We start from the raw sequence: 23,069 nt of genomic DNA on the forward strand, positions 1-23,069 counted from the left end.
ATGCCACTGACAAGGGAATTCGCCTTTGTCATATCTTACTGAGGAGCTACTTACTGCACATTTAACTTATTAGTCAAATCAATGGGTAAAGATTTCTGGCCCCAAAGACCGGAAATGCGCCACGAGATCAGACACCAGAGATAAATAAAACAATTTTAGTCATCATTGACTACTGGATTCGATTTATCTTGCTAATCTGAAAATAGATATGCATATTGGCTCCAATGCGCCCACGACTCTCGTGGGGATGAGCGGTTCAGATAATGAATGGATGGATGGATTTCATTAATTAAAGCTATTTTTAGTCTTTAAGGTATTAGATGTGGTGGGGCGGCGTATAGCGCCCTCTGTTGACCAGTCGACAAAATCCCAATACAGTACAGCATCCTTATTTAGCAGTGTTATATGTGTACTGTGCTAATGTTATTGAATGAATTACGAATGAGCTGGTAAACACGTTGACTGTATTTTGACAAAGATGAAATGGACACAAGTTCCTCAAGTAAGTGTGACATTTATTAACAAAGTCTCTTATTATTGTTGTTGTTTATCAAGAGGCGAAGACGGGTCGTATCTTCATGCTGATGGCTTTGAGCGAGTACCAGCTTCCCTTCCAGTTCATCCACACGATGCCGTCGTCTGTGCCGTGTTTGGCCATCTGCTTGGTGTAGGCTCCGCCAATATAGTATCGGCCGTTGGGATTGGCTGAATGGCAGCGGTTGTACCACCAGCCGCCGCCGTCCTCTCTGGCACACTGCTTTGAGGGGTCGCCGGGGTTCCTGGGGTCAAGTGGAAAAGTGTGAGGTCAGTTGGAAGCATTATTGATGGCATTCAGGGCTGAACACTTAAAATGGTCAATATCCATTATGCATCTAGCTCATACACAATCATGAACCCTGAAATGTAGTAGCGAGCATACTCGTTTAAAAACACACTAGCACAAACTGGTCTGAGTGATGGTTACATGGGCCGTAAATGGCCACACCCACCAGTTGTCGTTGTCTCTGTCGTAAGTGCTGAACTTTGCGCCATGGTGTTTGGTCATCGTGCGGTTTTCCCCAAACAGCTCCAGAGCGCCGTCCAGGAGACAGTTCCCGGCGTTGCCCGAGTATTCGCTCACTGCCAGCATGTAGTTAGACGACTCGGACTGCATTGTGAACTGGCGATAAAGGCCGGAGACCTGAACGCAAAATGACACAACGATGACTGGTAAGTACATTTGTGTTTGTTGAGACACCAAGCTCACCTTAGCGCCCGTCCAGTCCTGCATCTCGATGAGGAGCTCCGTCGGACCCATCTTGGTCAGCTGACTGATGCGTTCGTTGCCCAGCCAGTATTCACCTGTCCCATGATTGGAAGTGAGATTTTTCGTTCTGCTGCCTTTCTAGGCAACATAAAAAAAAACAAGACTGACCTGGAGTCTCGCAGTGACCCTTGCCCACATCCATTGCGATGTTCCCAAAACCACGGCGGTACTCGTCCCAGCGTCGGCCAAAGTCCACGCTGCCGTCCAGTCGGTTCTGGATGAGGAGCCATCCTGGTGGACAACGTTTACGTGAGACAATGCTCCTTGCGAGCCAGCCAATACCCCCCCCCCCCCCCTACTAACCTCCGTTCTGGGAGCTTTGATCACAGAAGACTCTATATGGGGCAACGAAGGGGTCCGGTTGGATCAGGTACATCTGCGACTCTTTTCCGCCACGGCGGTAGATGTCCTCACACTCCTTTCCTGGAATTTCAGAAGGCCGCTTGAGCATCTGTTTTCCTCCTCTGCCATTTTTTTTTCTCACCAGTCACCACGGGGATGGGGCATTTGGTCTTGCACGGCTCCTTGCACTGCTCCCTCTGCGTTTGGATGGCCTTCTCCAGCTTCTCGATCTTCTGACGGAGCTTATCCACCACGCCCTGCAAGGGTATGACAACAACGCCCCCTGGTGGTGAAGTCTGTCACTGACGATGACTAATTCAGTCAGTTTTGCCAATTAACCAAGATGGAATGTAGCTATATTTGTCACGAAAAAACGTCATTGCGTGGCCAGAACGTTCTTTGTTGCTAAGGAGTTGCTAAGGTAGTCTGAAAAGTTGCTAAATACGGCAGCAAACGTGCTAATTGCAATCAAAGCATGTGGTGTGCCACCCACTTGCAGGACTCGAATGGTGGAGGGGAAGATGGTGTCGACCGTCTCCTTGATGAAGGCGTGCTGTTCCTCGACCTGACTCGTGAACTGATTGACCACCCGCCCGTTGTCTGTGGGGACAGGAAGCGCATGATTGGATGTGAGGAGCGCGGGAGGTAAGAACGCTTCGCGGGCGAGTGGCGTCACCTCCGATGATTCTCTGGCGCTCGGTGAGCGAGGAGGACATCTGAGTGGCGAAGTTGTAGACGACATTGGACGAGCGCGACAGGTCGTCCACCAGAGGTGTCAGCTGCTTGATGCTCTGGAACAAATAGGAAGCGTCTGATTGGCCAAGGGCTTGTTTAGGGGCTCCGCTCAGTATGAAGCTAGAAATGGAGCAGTAATTCCAAACCAGTGTGCTGCGGCAAGATTTTTTGGGGACATTTTAGTTTAGTCCACCTTGATATGTAAAATAAATTCCTTGGAAACTGTGGCGTAGACTTACCGTCGAGACGCTCTTCTCCTGCTTGAGCAGCGCAACTTGCAGCTCGCAGCCAGTCGGACACAAAACACCCTGGCGAGGACGGTAGAAGCGTAGAAATGAATCGTAGCAATAGTTTTACTCTCAAAGCTAAGGCTGAACCGTGTCGAAAAATATTTAATCAGTGATGACATGGTGTCCCTGAAATTATTTTAGAAAGAAGAAAAAAATATTTATTTATTAATAAGAAAATTATTACAACTACACATTTTCTGGGAAAAAAAATTGCTGACGTTACCATTTTTGAAAAATGTAACGTACCAATTCTCCGCCGCCATACGAGCAGCCGCCTGACTCGGGGTGCACCTTCTTCTCCTCTTCCACTTTGGGTCCTCTGGACGTGGTGGTGGGGCGTCCTCGATACCTGGGCAGATAACATGTTGTTATCGTGGCTCATACGTACACACATGCGTGTGCAAAACACTGACCTGTTGCCACCACTAATCGGGGGTGGCGAATAGCGGTTGGGGTTGTAGGAGTCCCGGCCGTGGGTGACTGGGCGGTGACCGCGGGCGTCGGGTCCATCTGGGTTCTGTGAAAACGACGACGCTTAGTGGACGTGGACAGTGAAGAGTCCGACAGATGTTAGGACCCAATGACCGCAAAATGGCCATCTGACTAAATGAAGAGCGCGACGTAGTCGTACCGTGGCGTTGGTCTTCAAAGGCTTCTTCGTGTCCTGAATGCAAAGCACAAAAGTGTCAGCAACTCATTTGAAGAATGAATTCACGCGGATTGCCGGGCTCACCGAGTCGTATTCGTCGTAGTCCAGGTCATCCTGTGGGGCGACGCCGCTCACGCAAAGGAGCAGCAGCAGCAACACGCATGTGGTCTTCATCTTGGCTTTGCTCTTGTGTCCCGCGGCCCTCAAAGACGCTTTTTATGCTGGCGCGCTCCACCCCTTGCTCCTATTGGTGGTTCTCTGAGCGTCCAGGTCATCGCACGGCAAACATGACCAGGGACTGACGGGAAACTTAGTCAGTGTCAGGAACCTGCCGGATGTTTGAGTCCAAAGGGTCATCAGCATGTTGAAGTTGAGTTTATTTGATTGGATTTTTGTTTTTGTAAAAAACAACACCTCAGTGACACACAAAACATTACAACCTCCAAAAGAGATGTAAAGTGAGACAGACATTGTCCAAAAACACGTCAAGCAAAAGGACGCTAGTGTTCAGGAAGCAAAAAAAAAAAAGCATCCTGATATTTAGTCCATAAAATGGCGACGTTGCTTCAAGACTCTAGTTTTCGGGAGGCGTCCTCCTCAGGGATACTATTCCAGTCCCAAAGAGAAGTTGATCCCGTGGACGATGCCGATGATGATGGGTTGCCAGGCAACCAGGTACCGGAGCCAGTCCAGCAACTGTCCGTACAGAACATGTGTCTTTTCCCAGCTGGGTGCGGAACCATGTTAAGGATTGACACACACGAACGTGCACACACACATACACACACACATACACACTTAGAAGGATACGGGTTGTTCATCATTGTCTTCAAGTCCACTTTCTCGTTGCAGTAAGGACACGTCTGCTTCTTCCCCACTATGCACCAACCACGGATGCAGAATTCGTGGAATCTAAAAGTTCAGGTGGCCAGTTAAGATGCAACAGGAAGCTGCTATTCTGGAGATGCTTTGGAGGCGGTGAGGATACATGTGACCGCAGGACAGCTGGTACGTATCTTCGATGACGCCCTCCTCATCCAGGTCCACCAGGATCTTCTGAGCGCACACGGCGCAGATGTGCTCGCTTAAACTTCGGCTCGGAATACCGCCGCCGCTGTAGTACTATGCACCCCCCCAAAAAAATGTTTTATTAGCAACTGTGAATGAGCAAGTGATTTATTTCTGTTACCCCGATGGTAGACGCCATAAAGTCGGAGCAGATCTCAGCAAAGTCTCGGCCCAGCACGCCGTAATAAAGCCCGTAGAACAACATGACCACGCCCACATCCATGGAGTCCTCCGCCTTGATCCTGCACATTGGTAAACGTATCGTGAAGTGCATCACGTAATCGGGTACGCCACGTAGACTCACCTGAAGAAGACGTTGAAGCCAAACATGGTGAACATGATGGCCATGTAGCCCAACAGCCCGACGGCATAGCTCAGTTTGTAGATCAACAAGAACCACTTGTACACCATCCTGAAGAGAGAGAATTAAGGAAGGAGCTTGACGCTATATAAAGATATTATGCATGGATAATTTTTTTTATATACTTTTTTTCCCTCTTTCCCACAGGAACGTTGGACTGCCGCCTACCTTGGCGTCCTGCAGGCCAGCGGTTTGCGCGTGGCTCTGAAGATGACATAGCTGGTGATAACGGAGAAGACGCCCCACATGGATAGGAATCTCCACCAGTAGAGTTTGAGAGTGAAGTAAAGAGGAACTACCCACATTTGGACCAGCGTGACCAGCTGAGGACAACAAATGTGAGACTTTCTGAAGCATCACACACAAACACACGCACCTACACGCTTACGTTGTAGGAGCGGTGGTGGCGTTGCTTCCACTGGACCAGCACGATCTGGGCGACCACCAGAGTGGCCACCAAGATCATAACCATCTCGGCGTGCATGGCCTCGTGACCTTGGTGTTTGGCGTGCAGACGCTCGTGTTGCATCCTGCAGACACGATTGCAAAATAAGAGTCCTCAATTTAGGAATTTCTTTATTTTTATAATAGCTTAGTGTTGATCATCAAGTGTGAATGTTCAACGGCTCCACTCACCGCCAGTTTTCTCGGTGAGTCATTTTTAGTAGGTCATCCTAGAAACATTAGTGGAGATTGGGTATGTGTGGAGAAAAATAACTCATTTACAGATACACAGACTTCCTTCTGGAGCTATGTGCCACGTCAAAGAAGCAGTATATTTCCGCCCCCTCCCCAACATGGATATTAGCCATGATGACGAGTGAGTTTTCAAAAACGAAGTTTATCATTGTCTGCCCTACCTGAGGTTGTACATCCACCATCCTGGCAGAATGAGAGTGCCCTGGTGCCGGCAGGTTAGCCGAACGGGCTAACAGGAGCTGCTAGCTTAAAGGGCTCAGCTGGGTAACACAACCCCCGACCGTACGGCACACCGAGAGGGTCATAACACATCATGAAGTCATTTCATTCTGCTTGCTACAAAAAAATGAATTAACACGCTATTTTCACCCAATTTAAAGTCAATGTATGTGCAAGGGAGTTATGAAAAATAATCATCCACACAGCAGGTATTGCAAGTGTTTTTATTATGGTCAAACAGTCATTTATAAGAAAAAACGTTTCTTCCAGATGCGAAGACTTGAAGTCAACCTGTGGAAAGAGAACAAGACAAGCATCAGCATTCTGCCCCATGACCACGACAGACGTGACAATCCAGCTATTCGCTCAGACATCCAAGGAGCAACCATCTTTGGTCATGTGACCTCCGGTGGAAACTGCGAATGTTTGACTCAAGTTGTCATCACAGTGAGAGAAAGGTAAAGTAGCTTTTATTTTTTACATACCTGACTGGCTTGCTTGCTAACAAAATGGCCAACACCGGATTTTCACCTGGAACAGACAACAGAGACTGTCAGTTTTCAATATAAACAATTACGACAAGAAGCAGGACTACAAAGTTAGCTCAGACATCCAAGAAAGCGTTTGGCCGTCTTTGGTCGTGTGACCTCCGGTGGAAACTGCGAATGTGGGTGAAAGTCATCACAGCGAAAGTAAAAAAATCCAAAGTAGCTTTATTTTTTTTACATACCTTACTGGCTTGCTTGCTAACAAAATGGCCAACACCGGACTTTCACCTGGAACAGAAAATGGAGACCGTCAGTTTTCAATATAAACAATTACGACAAGAAGCAGGACTACAAAGTGAGCTCAGACATCCAAGAAAGCGTTTGGCCGTCTTTGGTCGTGTGACCTCCGGTGGAAACTGCGAATGTGGGTGAAATAGTCATCACAGCGAGAGTAAAAAAATCCAAAGTAGCTTTATTTTTTTTACATACCTTACTGGCTTGCTTGCTAACAAAATGGCCAACACCGGACTTTCACCTGGAACAGAAAATGGAGACCGTCAGTTTTCAATATAAACAATTACGACAAGAAGCAGGACTACAAAGTTAGCTCAGACATCCAAGAAAGCGTTTGGCCGTCTTTGGTCGTGTGACCTCCGGTGGAAACTGCGAACGTTTGGGTGAAATAGTCATCACAGCGAAAGTAAAAAATCTAAAGTAGCTTTATTTTATTTTTTTTTAAACATACCTTACTGGCTTGCTTGCTAACAAAATGGCCAGCACTGGACTTTCACCTGGAACAAAAAATAGAGACCGTCAGTTTTCAATGTAATCAATTACGACAAGAAGCAGGATTATAAAGTTCGCTCAGACATCCAAGGAATTGCCGTCTTTGGTCGTGTGACCTCCGGTGGAAACTGCGAATGTTGGGTTCAAGTCATCACAGCGAAAGTAAAAAATCTAAAGTAGCTTTTTTTTTTTTAAAAACATACCTTACTAGCTTGGTTGCTAACAAAATGGCCAGCACTGGACTTTCACCTGGAACAAAAAATAGAGACAGTCAGTTTTTAATGTAATCAATTACGACAAGAAGCAGGATTATAAAGTTCGCTCAGACATCCAAGGAATTGCCGTCTTTGGTCGTGTGACCTCCGGTGGAAACTGCGAATGTTGGGTTCAAGTCATCACAGTGAAAGGAAAAAATCTAAAGTAGCTTTTTTTTATTTTTTTTAACATACCTTACTAGCTTGCTTGCTAACAAAATGGCCAGCACTGGACTTTCACCTGGAACAAAAAATAGAGACCGTCAGTTTTCAATGTAATCAATTACGACAAGAAGCAGGATTATAAAGTTCGCTCAGACATCCAAGGAATTGCCGTCTTTGGTCGTGTGACCTCTGGTGGAAACTACGAATGGTTAGGAGGAAAATCATCATCACTGCGAGTGGATGGGAAAAAAAAAAAAAAAATCAATGTAGTATAGAACAATGTTTCAAACCTGTTGTAGTTTCCTGATGAGATGACTACCAAGTCCTGCAATCACAATGAATCATAAACTTGAAACGGGCACTCGACCACGTGTTAGCATTAGCCCACGTGTTGACATATCAAGCGAATATGGTTTAATATAGTAGTTAAACTAGTTTCAAAAACCCAAGAGGCGGTTGAAAAGTGTGTAACTAAGTATTCGGTATGCTATTGACAAATTAAGCAACGGTGATCTCTCAGAACGAGGCGCAAAGACCATCGTCAACCATCCTTGTAGTACAGTAATCCCACATGCAAACTACTTGCACGATAAGATATACTGTGCTATTCTTCTAAAAGAGAGAAAAATATTAAGTGATCAAAGATGGACATTGCATTTTAGTTACCACTTTCTTAGAGCTTACCTAACGCCTTAGCAAGCAGGATCCAAATAGGCTCTTCCAACTCCGACTCTTCGTATATATAGCCTCTTGCACATTATCGCCACCTGGCGGCTGGAGGGGAAACGACGGATTCCTCCTTTAACCCTTTTCATGATTGGCGGACGTTACATTGAAGCCGATTGGACGCCCTATCCCCACCCCCGCCTCCGTCTGTTTCTGCTGCTGCTGCTGGTGTTGCCATGATGATGATGATGATGGTGACAGCCCCCCTCCTCACACACACACACACACGCAGACAGAGGCAGAAAAGGATGGCTTGAGGCTGGAAAACGCACACATGCTGTTCGGCCGTGCGTCCGTCGCACTGGAACCTGGTGAGTATCTCCCCGCCCGCCTTTTGCATGACACTACGTGGTGATGAAATGGTGGGTGAAGGAGTGAAGATGGAGGGATGATGATGGAGGGAGGAGACAGGAGCATCTGTAGCTTGTCCCTGTGCGACATCCGGCCTGCGTGTGAGCCTGAAGTTAGCATCCCGGGTGCTAATAGTGACAGCGGCTATGCCACCAAAGTGACATATGTCATCATAGTAATAATCATATAATGACTGTAAAATCGTTAAATGCAAACTATATTCAATGTCACTTTGCAAAAATACAGAATGGATGATGATACCATATAGTAAACGCCCGGGGAGTTTCCATTAATTCAAATGAGCAAAGACCAAGCCCTGCCGATTTTTTATAATTACCTCTATCAACAGTTTAAAACAGTAAATATAACACGAATCACGATCCATAAACCCAATAAACTTGCAGTTGACTAAACAGCTGTGCATTGAGATAACAGTGTGGATAGATTTTCGAGATAAGAGCCATCGTTCGGACGATTTGTTTGCTTTGACTTAAGAGCATTATATCGTTACATCTAAAAATTTGAGATAAGAGCATTATATTGTTACCTTTAAAAAAAAGACGCTTCAGGCTGTTGAAAAGAATTACATGTTGTGTACTCTATGTGAAACAATAGCTTTGCTTCTGGAGCGTTCATTAGCTAAATGCTAACAAAAAGTGCAAAATGAGCTAAAAAATCTGTCATAGTCGTCGCTGTGATCTTTTAATGAATTGATATTTAAACACAAATAGTGAGGTGACATGAGTAGACTGACCATAAAACAAGACTTTCAACCAGCTATTCTTTATCCTCTGCGGAGATCAACAAAAATAATTTTCTCTTACTGGGTCAATTAGAGTTATTGTGAAACTCTTTAATTTGTGTCTGCAGGAGTGCATTATTCGTCTCCTTGGAAGGGTTTAATGTCATTCCCATGAATCGAAATGAGCAAAAAAGATTTTGTGTTTTGACTTATGAGTGAGGTCACAGAAAAAATGAGATTTGTATGTCAAGCTGCTAATGCAAATGCACGTGTATGCATAAATGTAACATTTTAGGATCAAAAGCTCCGCTTTTGGTCTCCATGGCAACCACAGCATCACCCTCACTAAAGACATGAGTGTGACCTACTTAACTGTTCTCGCGTGTGTGTGTGTGTGTGTGTGTGGGGGGGGGGGGGGGGCGTTTCCGTCATAAACATCTTCTCTTTCTATTCCGTAAGATGCCGAGTGAACGTCGTTTGTGTGTTTGCGGGCTCGGTTCGCTCATGACTTGGGTCGGCTCCGACAGCCTCATGGACTGAGGGCGGTGCGGAGAGCATCGCAGCAGAGACGTCCCTCGACAGTCTCGCCGCCCAAGCTGATGGCGGGGCATCAACACTCTCCAGACAGCAGCAGTGAGGAGTGCACCGTGCTCGAGGCTCCGCCCACTAAAGACGCTTGCCCGCAACATGGTGGCAAGGTGAGCTTTGCCGGACAACCACGTGATACGCGGCCGCTCCGTCGCCATCCTTGACGTCGCGTCATCCGCAGGTGTCCGAGTACTGCCGGGCGTGCACACGTGCGCTGTGTTGCGAGTGCGTGCCTGAGCACAGCGAGCACCCCAGGATGTCTTTAAGCGAAGCCTTGGAGCAGCACCGACGCACCTTGGAGGCAGGGATGAGGGCGGCTCATGACAGGTGAAAGGAGATGGTGACTTGAGTATTGGTCACTTGGGTTCAAGTTGCCAAATTTGGGACTGCTCCTGCTCTCCAGACTACCGCAGATTTCCGCCGCTGCCGCGGTGGTGGGAGAGATGGTCCAGCAGTTGACCAATCAGAGAACGGCCATCGAGGAGGACATCCAGTCTAGCTTCGAGGATCTTCACAAGCAGCTTGACGTGAGGAAGAGCGTTCTTCTCATGGAGCTGGAGGTCACTTTTGGCCTCAAGCACAAGGTGATTGAAGTGAAACACAAGTAACCATGAAGTGAAGTGGTTCTGAGTCCACGAGTTATTTGTCGTATGTGGTGACCCCAGGTGCTCCAGTCTCAGCTTGAGAGCCTCCTGCAGGGAGAGGCCACCGTGTCGTCTGCTTGCACCCGCGCAGAGAAAGTCTTGGCGACGGAGGCGTGTGCGAGTGACTTGGAAGTGGAGCTGGACCTCAAGGAGAAGCTGGAGGAGCTGGCCGGACGAGGCGTGTCGTGCCAGCCGGAGGAGAACGACCAGCTGGACCTGGTCCTGGAGACAGATGGACTGCGCAAATGGATCCACAATCTGGGCACCATTGTGACCACCAGGTAGGAGGCTTCTAATTTAGAGATTCCAGCGGAAACTTAACTGAAAAGGTTTTTGGGAATGCGTTGAACAGACAGAGTGAGGCTAAGCCTCAAGGCGGTTTGACTTTAATCCACGTTATCCTCTTTCTCAGTGCCGTGGCGAGCCAGAGCGAGGCTATGGGCACCGGACTGGAACAGTGCATCGTGGGACTCCCTTCCTCCGTCACCATAGTAACCAGAGACAAATCCGGAGGGGCTTGCAAGAGCGGCAATGCCATCTTGTCAGCTGAGGTCGTGAATATGGCCGCCGAAGCAAAATGTGGCTTAGGCTTTCTGAACTTTTTCTTTTTCTTTTTTCCACAGGTCTTCACGCCTGACGGCAGCATCGTGGACGGCGAGATCGTGGACCACAAGAACGGAACGTACGAATTTGTTTACGTGCTCCCCAAAGAGGGCGACTTTTCACTGGCGCTGCGTCTGTACGACCAACACATTAAGGGAAGTCCCTTCAAGCTGAACGTTGGCACGTCTCAGGTAGGCCAAAAACTCAGGAGTGTGTGCGTGGTTTAAAGCGATGCTCATAACACCAGTTTTGACCACCAGGTGTCGCCCTCCACCACCACGCCGTCCAACTCTGCGGCCAACGCCACGCCGTCCACAGGCTCCTCAGAGGGCGCCAAGAGACGTGGAAAGTCCCCCGGCCAGAAGAAGAAAGGCTCCAAGAGGGCCAGCAGCGCCCTGGGAACACCACGCCGTAAAACCCAGAACCCCATCGAGGACGATCTCATCTTTCGGATCGGAACCAAGGGACGGAACAAAGGGGAGTTTACCAACCTTCAAGGGGTCGCCGCAGCTGCCAGCGGGAACATCTTGATCGCTGACAGCAACAACCAGTGTGTGCAGGTGACACATTGCGATCACCATATTGAAGGGAAAAAATGCACTTTGAGGAGATCTGTTTTCAAAGTTGTTTTGTTTGAATAATTGTTTCTGGTGCTTCAGGTGTTCTCCAGCCAGGGAGAGTTCAAGAGTCGATTTGGGGTCCGCGGACGGTCGCCGGGGCAACTGCAGCGACCCACGGGTGTGGCGGTTCACGCCAGCGGTGACATCATCATCGCCGACTATGACAACAAGTGGGTTAGCATCTTCTCCAGCGATGGCAAGTTCAAGGTGGGTGTCAATCACATTCATTGTAAATTCTAAATTGTCCAACTAGTGAGGAAAAAGGGTGATGGACCTGAAGCTGGATGATAACAAGGATATGGAATAATTGCTCAAATCGCGTTGGGCTTGCTAACGCTAAGGTTGTCACGCTCACACGGGTGGACAGGCCAAGCTGGGCTCGGGCAGGCTGATGGGACCTAAAGGTGTGTCGGTGGACAATGAGGGTCACGTGATTGTGGTGGACAACAAAGCGTGCACGGTCTTCATCTTCCAGCTGAGCGGAAAGCTCGTCACCAAATTCGGGAGCCGCGGGAATGGCGCCAAACAGTTTGCAGGTAAGACGCGTCGGACGGATCACGTGACCGACTCGACGGCTTCACCTTTGTGTGCTTGCGTCTCCGAGGTCCGCACTTCGCCGCCGTCAACAAGAACAATGAGATCATCGTGACCGACTTCCACAACCACTCCGTCAAGGTAGCAAAGTTCGCCCAATCAAAGATTCAAGACTTCTTTGTTCTGTCATAGACATTGTTTTCAGATTCAAGACTTGCATCTGTGCCTGCCAGGTATTCACGCCCGAAGGAGAGCTGCTCCTCAAGTTCGGCTCCAATGGCGAAGGCAACGGACAGTTTAACGCCCCCACCGGCGTGGCTGTGGACACCAACGGGAATATCATTGTGGCTGACTGGGGCAACAGTAGAATACAGGTCCGCTGTGTTTGTGCCCCCCACAAAAAAAAAACCTTCCCTAGTCCTCTGCAATAAAACTAAAACATCCTTATTGTTTTCCTGTTCAAACCATGAAGGTGTTTGACGGTAGCGGTTCTTTCCTGTCCTACATCAACACGTCGGCCGACCCCCTGTATGGGCCGCAGGGATTGGCCCTGACCCAGGATGGACACGTGGTGGTGGCTGACTCAGGAAACCACTGCTTCAAAGTTTACCGCTATCTGCAATGATGGCAAGACAGAGGAAGATCCAGCAGGCGGCGGCTGCCATTTTCATTCCGTTGAGGTCAATATTCGTTTAACATCCTTGGATGGACAGCCAAGATGGCGGACGTGAGTGATGTCCTCTGATCGATTCGATGTCATTTTGTGATCGTTCAATTTGGGTATGTATTCCACCTCCCGGCCTCCAGGAGGCAGTTAAGTGCTAACTTCCTTAGCATGGATGGCTAACGGGCAAAGCTAGCAGTCGGCAGTATTGTGACTCGCAGTGCAGGCCCCCTCCCTTACCGGGACAACACGGTGACCAATCATCCCTTTAAAGTGACCAGTTCAAATTTGACACTTTTGCGTGATCGAAGGAATGAATCCGTGTGCGTGCTCACCAGCGGCGAGAAAGACTGAGTGGGCGGAGTCGGTGAATGACATCAAACTTAATTAGCAAATTCATGAATTCATTTCATGGCATTCTTACTTTTGATTGTGTTCCATTGTGTGCATTGAAATTCTTAAGTGCCAAAGCGTTATGTTCACCTCTCAATTGGTTCGACTCACAAAAAGTTGCGGGTTTTGACCTTTTTGTCTGACGTTTCAGGAGTAGCCTAAAATGCACCACCACCGATGGTGTATATTTTCTTTCCATCTTTGAAAAGCTTATAGTGCATTTTAAGTTCACCCTAAAATTGCAACCGAAAGCCCAGCACCCATAACTCTTTGTGAGTTGCAAATTTTCTTTGATATTCAGTAGTCAATAGTCAAAATGTGACGCTAACAAGCCAGCACACACCACTAGCTCAGTGCTTATGCTTGTTTTTAACTATTTCCCCACCAAGATTGTCATTAGCATAGTTTATTAGCATGTTCCCCAACCGCGGCTAATGTTCTACGTTTTGTGGCACTAGCAAAGCTGACATTATGATTTTATTAGCATGTGGGCCAATTCGGCTAATGTTATTAGCATGTTGACAGCGTGGCTAACACTTTTTTTTTTTTTTTTTAAAGACAAAATATATATCAGCATGCTTAACGAACGTAATAATGCTACCGCAACTAGTTTCTACATTACACTTGGCGTCAAATTTTATTGATTAGTTTTTGTGGTACACGTAATGCATTAATCCCCTGCTATTCAGGAATAGCGAGCAGCCTAATGGATGCCCAACACAAATATTTATGGTTGCTTATATTAATAGTTTAAACCTTAAATATAGCTTACCACAAACTATAAAAAAATGAAAATACTCATCGTACAATATTACCTTTAAAAATAAATATATTCAAGATTATTTGATCTCAGTCGAGGAAAAATCGCAAATAACACCAGCCAATGTGAATCTATCAAGATACAAAGATGATAAAGAGTCTAAATCTGTCAGAGGTAAATTTCTGAATGGTGAATATTCAGGGGATTTCTGTAAATTGGTTGCATCATATTTCCATAAAGAACCAGCCTAGTCGACCAAAGATTGATGGGGAAAAAGTTAACAAACCAGCTAGTTATGCTATCAGCGCTAACAGTCAAATAACGACCAATGAGGGATGTTTGTGTGCTATTGATTGTTAATCAGTTGTGAATGTTTCCTGCATGTCCATTCAATAACCAATAAATGACTTCCTTCATCCATGCCGAGCAGCATTTAGTCCTTTTCGTAATACGGGAAGGCCACATTCAGGGCAGGTCCAGCATGGCGTGCTGCTCCAGAATGCGCTGGGTCGCAGCGTGGACCCTCTGGAGAGCGCGGATGATGACGCGGAGGACGGGCTCCGCCTCACGTTGATTCTGGGCGCACACCAGCTTCAGAAAGTACTCCCGGTCCGGGAGAGCGAGGAAGACCAGCTCTGCGGCCTGCCGGAGCATCCACGAGTGGTAGGGTGCCAGCGCTACCTGGTAGGCGTCCCTGCGGGGCAGAGGTGGCAAAAGTGCTCACACCCAAATCAATCCAAACATTGACCATCATGAAGGTGGAAACAGGTGATGACATCATCAGCTAGCACTTGTGCATACCTGCCGAGCTCGCCTGGCGTCTTTAGGTGTCCGTGCTGGTCGGGCACGTGCCTCAGGCCGTCCAATGTCATGGTGAGCCACAGTAGCGAGCGATGCAAACGCAGCAGCGTCCTGCAGCCCGAATCGGTTCGGCGGGAAAAGTTCACCAAGCCCGCTTGTAGCTCCGCCTCCACCATAGACCTTACTGAACGGTACGCCTGCAGCGAGAGCACAGGAAGCCCTTTTAGGTCCACCGTACGTCTGAACTACAGTGATAATCAGCATCCCGTTTAGGCAGCAATTATGTATGGCCCGTTTTGACAACAAACCGGTTAAGGCCGCTAACAACCCATTTAGACAGCCCTTGATATTCCCCTCTGCAACCCGTCAGGTGTCAAATGGGTTCAGTTCTACCATCCGCAACCCGTTTAAGCAGCAAACGGGTTAAGTTCCTAATGCTATGTAGACGCTAGGCAACTAATGAGAATTTGTTGCAGAATCACACACACTGCGCATTTGGTCATGCAGCCGCTTGAGGTCGCATGTCCTCAGCCCCTCTCACCCCTCCCTTCAGCCCATGTGTGCGAGCCAGCTGTCGGATCAGGTCCATCTTCTCGTTGACCTTCTGAGAGAAGAATGAGACTACCGGTCCGAGAGACTCCATGAAGCTGTTGACATCACAGAGTGCGGTCAGTCTCCGATCCCGCCATTGTGTGTGATTGGAACGTACATAATCAGCTGGTCCCAGCTTTGCAGGTACGGTTCCAGGAGGACATCGTCGGCAACCGAGACGCTAGATGTCAAAAAGCGCAGCAGATGTGACGCCTGAAACAATTGGCCGGGACACTCCTTGATTGTGGGCAGGGCCTCGTCGGGCTCCACCAATGGAGGCTGAGGCTGAGAGAAAAGGACTTTACACCAGGGAAAACAAATTCCAAACACAACCTAACGTAGGTTTATTTTTACCGTTTTACTATATGGCAAGCATGGGAAGTGTGCTGGGCCACAGTCTCCAACGCCACCTTGAGCTGCGGAGTGTGCGGTGAGCATTAAAAGCAAGGAGAGTGGGTTGGTTGACGAGCCACCGTAATAACGTGTGAGTGAAGTGACTTACGGAGCCACTCAGAGCTGAGGAAGACAACCACCGCCAAGATGGCCGACAACAGCAGGCAACAAAGTCGCGCCGTCCGTGCGAGCGTGACCATGACGACCGCTCACACAAAAACCTTCAAAACACACATACAAACACACACATTGATCATATTGGACACTCCGTGACAGACGAGCACTTGTCACTGGATGAACTTTAAACTTGACCTTCGCTCTCTGGTGTTTATCTTTTCCACATAGACTCACAGAAACGATAAGTTGTAAAAGGTAATCGGGAAACAAGTACTCAAATGTAGCACATACAATCCAATACCATACAACTTTATTTGGATCGCGCATTTCACAAAAAGCTGGACCAGTAACAAATCGCTTTACATTTAACAATGGGAAAACCACAAAAATAGTGAAAACAGAATAGTAGACCACTTGATTAACACGAAAATAAGGTAGGAAAATAACAATAAAGTCAGTCGAAACATGTTGTAGTGTAGTATATGTTCCTAAAACTCAGTAGCAGCAGTATTTGGACTTTAAAAAGTAGTTTACCCGTTATTCGAGTAAATGTAGTTTTAGGTTAGAACACAGAGCGGCGCTGTGACTACGTGCCAGCCCTACCAATATAGCAACGAAGAACGTGGCGTGACGTCACTGGATAGCAAATTATTTAAAATTCCAGCTTCGCTTTTTGAAAAAAAAACAGTGCCTTTGAAAGGATACGGATTATAAATTGCACCCAAAAGTGACAACATGATGATAGTCAACGGACGAACTCTGGACTGGATTTATTCTGTGGTAAAATTCACGCTCGTTTTAAGTAATGCCAAACAGCTCTGTTTCTGTGGAGCTAGCAGCTAGCTAAGTTGCGAGCAGCTAGCCAAATAATAACTTCGTATTCACAGTACCACCATGTCAATTTTGAAGAAATTGCAATATTTTTTGAATGTTTAATATAATTAATTTATACAGTTCAATTTCAGCACGCATTTAGGGTAATTTGATAGATTGAACATGTAATCATATTACAAAATGAAACTAACAAGAACAAGTTAATGACTGCATGGACATAAGACAAATAAATCATTTTAAAACTTTTATAAGTCCCAGTTTTCTAGCGGTACACTTCTAATGCAATGAGCATTGTTCTCATGTTGCTCAAACCTTTGCTTCTGTGTGTTTCTGTTAGGTTTTGTTTGCTGTTGTGATCTTGTCGTGGTCTTACGTCATCTACGCTGGCAGGGTGTCAGCCCAATGGTTGCTGGATGAGATGACCACTCTGCAGCGCCATTGACAGGTGCTCCAGTGTTAAATATGTTGCCCAGTACGTACGACATTATGACCAAATTTAAAAATAGCAGTAAACAGGAAGAAACACAACAAGGTGGACAAAGCAGCCATGGAAACGATGCATGGGGCTTCATTGTTTGCATCTGTGCTCTGATGTATTCTGTAATTAAAAGACGGGCGGGACGCACGCTCACACACTCGTGCTGCCAAGCTTAAGAGTGCTTTGAAATGTGCGCGTGCACATGGATCTCAGATATGTAAATGCTTAACAGTAATGAATGAGCCAGCTTCAGAGCGGCGAGAACGTATACTTGACACGAGTGGCCCTCTACACACACACATGCACACGGCCGTATAATTAAAAAGCTGTTTTGCATGTGCGCTGCAAATGGTCTTTGGAAATTCAGTGGAAATGATTATATATTTATTTTTGCCGACATTATGTTTACCATCATTACTAATCCACATCACATTACAACATAACATCAGACATTTTGTGGCTGTTTAGTGGACAAAGTTATGAGTAAGTAAAAGTCTTTTTGCTATGGCAAAAATCAAGCTTGAGCACCTTCCACGTCCTTCTTATGCGTGTTTTCAAATTCTACAAGTATTTATGTACAAAAAATAAATACTAATATAAATATAAAATAATACACGACTGCTCCTTATCTACCTAACATTTTCCAACATGTTGCCTTCAGCGGTTCAAGGGTCTCCATCATCGAGCTCGCCTGGGAGGGAGGACCCCACTTCCCTGTCTCTGACCGTCCCCGCGGGGACGCATTTGCCGTCCAACTCCTTGGAGGTCTTCCCGTCCAGCCAGTACGTCACCATATCACCTTTACCCTGACGAGAAGACGCTCGCCATCAGCGGCCGCCGGCATCCATGCGACGCTGGCGGCGCTCACCTTGACCTGCAGCATTCCTCGGCAAACCAGCACGTAGCCACCGATCTCCTCCAGCAGGTAAAAGACGCTGGCGCTGCACTGGATCTTCAGTGCTGTGTGATAACGTAACGCAACGACAACACGCGCGACACAACACGTTCACTCACTCATGGCGAGGGCAGAGGACGGACATGGCATATGCATGTGTGTGGTGGATACAATACCCAGGCTAGTGGACTCCATACGAGAAGCCGTGTTTACCGTGTCGCCAAAAAGACAGTAGCGAGGCATTTTGGTCCCGACCACACCCGCCACCACTGGACCTAACCATAAACACAAACACACACTTTTGTATACGCTAAGGTTTATATAATTTATAAGAATTATTTTTTTCAATACTACTCCCGATGGTGCATGTGCACCTGGGAGCGTACCCGAATGGATGCCGGCGCGGATCTGCAGCTGCGTGTTGGGCTTGTGTGGGATCCGAAAGGTGCGACACACACCCACCAGGTCCAACGCCATGCTGGCGATCTCGGAGGCGTGACGGATGCCGTTCTCTTGTGGGACACCCGACACCACCATGTCTACATACAAATAAGGCGTGACATAGCCTTTTTGACATACTGATTAAAAAAGTAATTCTGGATTTTCCAGAAAATAAATTGTCTGCTTGTTTTAGCTTAAAAAATAGTTTCCCTAGGCTTCACTTAGCATTTTTCTTTTACACAAAACAAAAACTGCTCTACTGCACATGTGCATGGTTGCGTCACCGTGCGTCGCTCACAGGCGTCTCCGATGGTTTCCACTTTGTAGACGTCGTAGTTGTCGATGATGTCGTCAAAGGTGGTGTAGAGCTTGTTGAGAAAGTCCACTACCTGGTATGGAGTGCTACTGCTGGACAGTTGCGTGAAGCCTACGATGTCACTGCTCACACACACACGCACGTGTTGAGTCAACCCGTCCGCCTGTCAATCAACACCGTCTGCTTTCTTCCCGTCGGGCTAACCTAAAGAAGACGGTGGCGCTGACGTAGCTCTGAGCCTCAGACGACTTCCCTTGCCGTAGATCGTCGGCCACCTGGCGAGGAAGCATGCCTACACTCGCGTGCACACACAGCAGATCAATTTCTGTGTGTGTGTGTTGCCTGTGTGTGTTTGCTTCATACTGTAGAGCAGTCTGTCAGTCTTCTGCTTCTCATGCATCAGATCTTGCGTACGCTCGGCCACCAGCACTTCCAGATGTTTGCTGTACTTCTCCATCTGAAACGCAGTGCACGCGTGTGCGCACAAGTGTGCGCGTTTTCAAGGTGCATCACGTCTTACCAGGTTCATCATCATGTCCACCGGGCTGACTTTGACCGGGTTGATGCGGTAGACAAACTTGCGGATTTGTTCAAAAGTGGGTCGCTGGGCGGGATTGTGGGCGCCGCATCGCCGGATGAGCTGCATCATCCAAGACGAAGTTAGCGCCCAACGCTAGCGTCGCGTTAGTTAGCCGACTCACCTCCACGTAGTCGGCCGGGCACGGGCAAGTATTGTCGGCTTTGCTGGAGATCAGCTCGGGCAGAGGCAGACAGCAAGAACAGTCCAGACTGGACTCGTCCACCTGCAGAGCATTGAAGGTTGCTTTTTAGTGGCGGGATTCCCAACCACTCTGCGGTTACAGATAATCAAGTGTGTCGAGGGAAACAAGCGCAACTATATATTGCATGCACACTTACAGGTACGGGGTCACTGCGTGTGGCGATCTCCAGTAGGATTATGGAAAAACTGCACACACACACACACATATGGATTGTTGTTAATGTGTGCTGGGTCTTCAATACAAATTCCAAATAACTCTTTGTGTTCTGTTCTTGTGTGTTCACCTGAAGACGTCTCCAGCCAACGTCGGCTCAGCGTTGGCGTCTTGAAACTCGGGAGGCATGTACACTTCCTGGAGTCTCTGCTGATAGGTGGAGAGAGGCTCCGTCCCTTCCCCGCGGCGATACACTCCCAGCCCGTAATCTGCCGGGGCGACACGCAGGTCAAAGGTGGGTGGAGTTCGGTCCATATATGTGTGTGTGTGTGGGGGGGCGACCTCACCGGTGATCTTGCACACCCAGCGGTCGTCCAGCACACAGTTAAGAGACTTAAGACGGCCGTGACAGATGCGGTGTTGGTGCAGGTACGCCATCCCTCTGGCGATGTCAGTGGCGAAGGAGAACCTAGGAGGTGCTGATGTCATGGCCGCATTGTCCTAAACAGCATGCTGTGGCCAGCTTACCTGAAGCCCCAGTTGAGTGGGACCTCCTCATTGAGCAGGACGTCGTTGAGGCTCCCCTTGGGGCAGTACTCGGTCACTATGGCAACATTGGGCACCTGGACGCAACCTCCGATGAACTTGCACAAGTTTGGGTGGTCCAACTCCCTGGACACACGCAAGCTCTGTTTGGAATCGCTTCGTACCGACGACAATAGTCGGACTCAAATTGCTGCAAAACTATCCGCATACAGTGACGAGGGATTATGGAATGACGCCGTTTCCATCTTGTGACGTCTTACCTGACTTGCTTGACTTCCTGCCTGATGCTCTTGGATAGAGAAAAGGACTTGCTGGGAATCTTCTTGATGGCCACCGTCCTTCCATCACTGTAAAACACCGACACCACTTGCCTTTGTGTCCAAGGGTGAAAGGTCAAATATTTGAGCGTACTAGATCCCCGTGCGGGTGAAGGTGATCTTCTTGCTTCCCGCCTGCCCCCCGCAGGAAGTGAAGGCCGTCACGCAGCTGGTGTTGCTGTCGCTGTGAGCCACGGGCACGCTCATCAAACTGCTCATGGTCACCCGCGCGTGCTGGTCTGTGGCGGCAAAAGACCCCTAATGAGTAGTTGCTGCTCGGCCGTGGCGGATTTCCGTACCTTGCTTGATGAGGTCAAAATCGATGATCCAGCTCTCATCCCACAGCAGTTTCTGCTTCTGGTACCTCAGCCACTAAACACACAGCAGACACGCTCAGAGGCACGCACGTGGCGGCGGCCCGAGGCCATTTCTCACCATGGCGGTCAGGACGAAGCAGAGGCACAGCAGGCTCAGCGGCAGTCCAATTGCCAATTTGGCCGACGGGTTCATGGGGCATTCGCCACAGTCGGCGGGACAGGTGGAGCAATGCTCCTCTTCCTGGCACTCGCCGTCGCCGCAGACTGAAACGGCCGGAAGGTGGTTAGGTGTCGACGTTGCGGCGGCATTCGTCTCGTACCTGTGGAGGGCAGTACGGTGCTCTTGGCCTCCAGAGCCACCTGCATTTGGCCCACTCGGATGTGAGCGATGAGGGAAGTCAGGCCCACGTGGTGCAGAACCACCTGGGAGAAGGTGACGTGTCTTCATGAGGCCCCTCTAACCCCCCGCTGTGCTGCCCGTCAAATCTGTCTCACCTTGGCGCTCCAGTTGGTCTGTGTCATCTTGCCTGATGTGGAGATGGTGTGCGTGAAAATCTTTCCATCATCAGGAATCCATGGACCGCAGATGCTCTCCGAAGTCTGGAAACAAGTATGAGTGATCGGTGCACGCGAGCGTCCCGCCCGCCCGCGTATGCTCGTGCGGGTCAGTACCATGTGCGCCAGCGGACAGGAGTGGATGTTGGCATGATGAATGCAGCAGTTTTCACCGTCGGCATCCTTCCAGTTGGCGGGACACTCGTGATGCTCACAGAACCTCCGAGCGTCTTCCGCGTCCACTATGGAACTGAACACGTGTACGGTCAAGCATACATGTGCACACGCCTGCCGGCAGTGACTGCGTGTGCAGGGCTACCCGTGAGGGAAGATGCGGTTGTCCACGGCCCAGCTGTAAAAAGAGTCATGGACGGAGACCGAGTAGATGACGCTGAACACCTCGCCGCTCTTCACCATCTCGGGAGGCCGCACTACCCACGCCATTTCCAGACCTGCGCGCGACACGCCGCCATTAGCGCTGCCGGCACCGGCATGCCTGGATGCGATGAAGGCTCTCACCTCCGCAACTGATCATGTTGGAGTCGTTGGGGCGCTCCAGAGGCCAGCAGTCGTACTCGCTGTTGTCGAGATCGTGCCAGGAGAACGCGGGTGTGACGCAGCACACGCACACCTTTGCGCGCACATCACAATAAGGTTCTATTTCATTCATTCGCAGGCAGCCTCAAATAACGAAATATTTGTACCACCATTGATTATTTTCACATGTTGCATTCACCACACTGAACAGGACAAGATGGAGGCGGTTGGTGAAAGGTCTCACCCAGAAGATGTAGCACAGTTTGCTCCTCATGACGGACCAGACTAGACCGGGATGGAAGAGGACGTACAACTGTGATCAGATCCAGGATGGAGAGATTCAAGGAGGACGCAGCAGACCCGACCAAAATGGAGCAGGACGTGTGCAAGCTGGTGGACGTCTGAGTACTGAGTGAGTGTTGAGCAGCTGGTTGTCACTTTTCGCCCTTTTGAACATCAAGCGGTAATGTTGCCCTCTGCTGCAGGACACTGGTAGTACAGCTAGTGTTACGATTTATTTTAGGCCGTCTTTTTTTGTCGAAGTAAACACACTTTACACATAATAACATTTTTTTTTATTATTATTATTTTAGAGCATGTCAGTTTTTAGTAAGACTACTTATCTTTTTTTTTTCAGACAGCTTGACTTTTTTCAATAATGATTTACACATCTGCATATACATCACATATACATATACATTTGATTCAATATGCTACGGCTTTAGGTTTTGTCATATTTCTTAACATGTGATGCGTAAAAGTTCTCCAAAGCCCAAAATTTTTAAGGTAATTAAATTCAAAGAAACAACAAATCTGATTACTGATTACGTGGATGATCTTAATACATTTCAACATCTTAATAATTGATGTATTTGTCTATTCTTTTTTTCAGTTATTTGATTAATCTAATTTGATTCTAAATTCGAATCTAAATTTCAAACCTCTATTACTGTACACAAAAACAGGTCATTATTTCGAAACGACATTGCCGAAAATGCGTAAGCTTATA

The 23,069-nt window shown here is 48.1% G+C and overlaps 5 protein-coding genes across 5 annotated transcripts; 1 reads left to right on the forward strand and 4 right to left on the reverse strand.

Annotated features, from left to right (window-relative positions):
* Positions 1–498: 498 nt before the first annotated feature.
* Positions 499–3,562, reverse strand: fgb (fibrinogen beta chain). Its single transcript, XM_088369060.1, has 13 exons — positions 3,407–3,562; positions 3,305–3,337; positions 3,087–3,190; positions 2,920–3,022; positions 2,623–2,691; positions 2,325–2,439; positions 2,142–2,248; positions 1,791–1,905; positions 1,610–1,729; positions 1,415–1,537; positions 1,247–1,341; positions 990–1,180; positions 499–779 (listed from the first exon to the last, which is right to left on the reverse strand). Exons 1-13 carry the CDS (start codon positions 3,494–3,496, stop codon positions 551–553), a joined length of 1,494 nt encoding a protein of 497 aa, XP_088225186.1. The 5' UTR covers positions 3,497–3,562; the 3' UTR covers positions 499–550.
* On the forward strand, positions 2,128–14,407 carry trim2b (tripartite motif containing 2b). The gene is made up of 16 exons (XM_088368974.1): positions 2,128–2,293; positions 4,175–4,330; positions 4,899–5,089; positions 5,940–8,399; positions 9,709–9,879; positions 9,951–10,096; positions 10,173–10,353; positions 10,435–10,694; positions 10,826–10,964; positions 11,037–11,207; positions 11,277–11,576; positions 11,676–11,843; positions 12,004–12,172; positions 12,241–12,311; positions 12,404–12,544; positions 12,643–14,407. The coding sequence occupies exons 5-16, from the start codon at positions 9,781–9,783 to the stop codon at positions 12,793–12,795; spliced, it is 1,998 nt and encodes a 665-aa protein (XP_088225100.1). The 5' UTR covers positions 2,128–2,293; positions 4,175–4,330; positions 4,899–5,089; positions 5,940–8,399; positions 9,709–9,780; the 3' UTR covers positions 12,796–14,407.
* Positions 3,683–5,756, reverse strand: rnf175 (ring finger protein 175). Its single transcript, XM_088369133.1, has 9 exons — positions 5,612–5,756; positions 5,388–5,425; positions 5,140–5,281; positions 4,920–5,074; positions 4,695–4,802; positions 4,512–4,632; positions 4,311–4,444; positions 4,133–4,234; positions 3,683–4,049 (listed from the first exon to the last, which is right to left on the reverse strand). Exons 1-9 carry the CDS (start codon positions 5,630–5,632, stop codon positions 3,929–3,931), a joined length of 942 nt encoding a protein of 313 aa, XP_088225259.1. The 5' UTR covers positions 5,633–5,756; the 3' UTR covers positions 3,683–3,928.
* Positions 13,838–16,087, reverse strand: gltpd2a (glycolipid transfer protein domain containing 2a). Its single transcript, XM_088369153.1, has 6 exons — positions 15,882–16,087; positions 15,734–15,795; positions 15,498–15,664; positions 15,330–15,435; positions 14,789–14,985; positions 13,838–14,681 (listed from the first exon to the last, which is right to left on the reverse strand). Exons 1-6 carry the CDS (start codon positions 15,970–15,972, stop codon positions 14,453–14,455), a joined length of 852 nt encoding a protein of 283 aa, XP_088225279.1. The 5' UTR covers positions 15,973–16,087; the 3' UTR covers positions 13,838–14,452.
* A 774-nt stretch (positions 16,088–16,861) lies between these two features.
* Positions 16,862–22,334, reverse strand: LOC148403440 (atrial natriuretic peptide receptor 1). Its single transcript, XM_088395621.1, has 23 exons — positions 22,305–22,334; positions 22,043–22,154; positions 21,843–21,975; positions 21,641–21,773; positions 21,464–21,568; positions 21,289–21,391; positions 21,087–21,232; positions 20,951–21,023; positions 20,746–20,890; positions 20,595–20,681; positions 20,317–20,460; positions 20,136–20,257; positions 19,919–20,057; positions 19,772–19,820; positions 19,555–19,656; positions 19,374–19,493; positions 19,217–19,310; positions 19,058–19,145; positions 18,836–18,975; positions 18,483–18,635; positions 18,273–18,371; positions 18,070–18,161; positions 16,862–18,007 (listed from the first exon to the last, which is right to left on the reverse strand). Exons 1-23 carry the CDS (start codon positions 22,332–22,334, stop codon positions 17,867–17,869), a joined length of 2,550 nt encoding a protein of 849 aa, XP_088251747.1. The 3' UTR covers positions 16,862–17,866.
* Positions 22,335–23,069: the final 735 nt, after the last annotated feature.

Source organism: Syngnathus floridae, chromosome 1 (assembly GCF_059516105.1).
Source record: "Syngnathus floridae isolate MCC-2025c chromosome 1, RoL_Sflo_1.0, whole genome shotgun sequence".
In the NCBI taxonomy this organism is placed as follows: Eukaryota; Metazoa; Chordata; class Actinopteri; order Syngnathiformes; family Syngnathidae; genus Syngnathus; species Syngnathus floridae.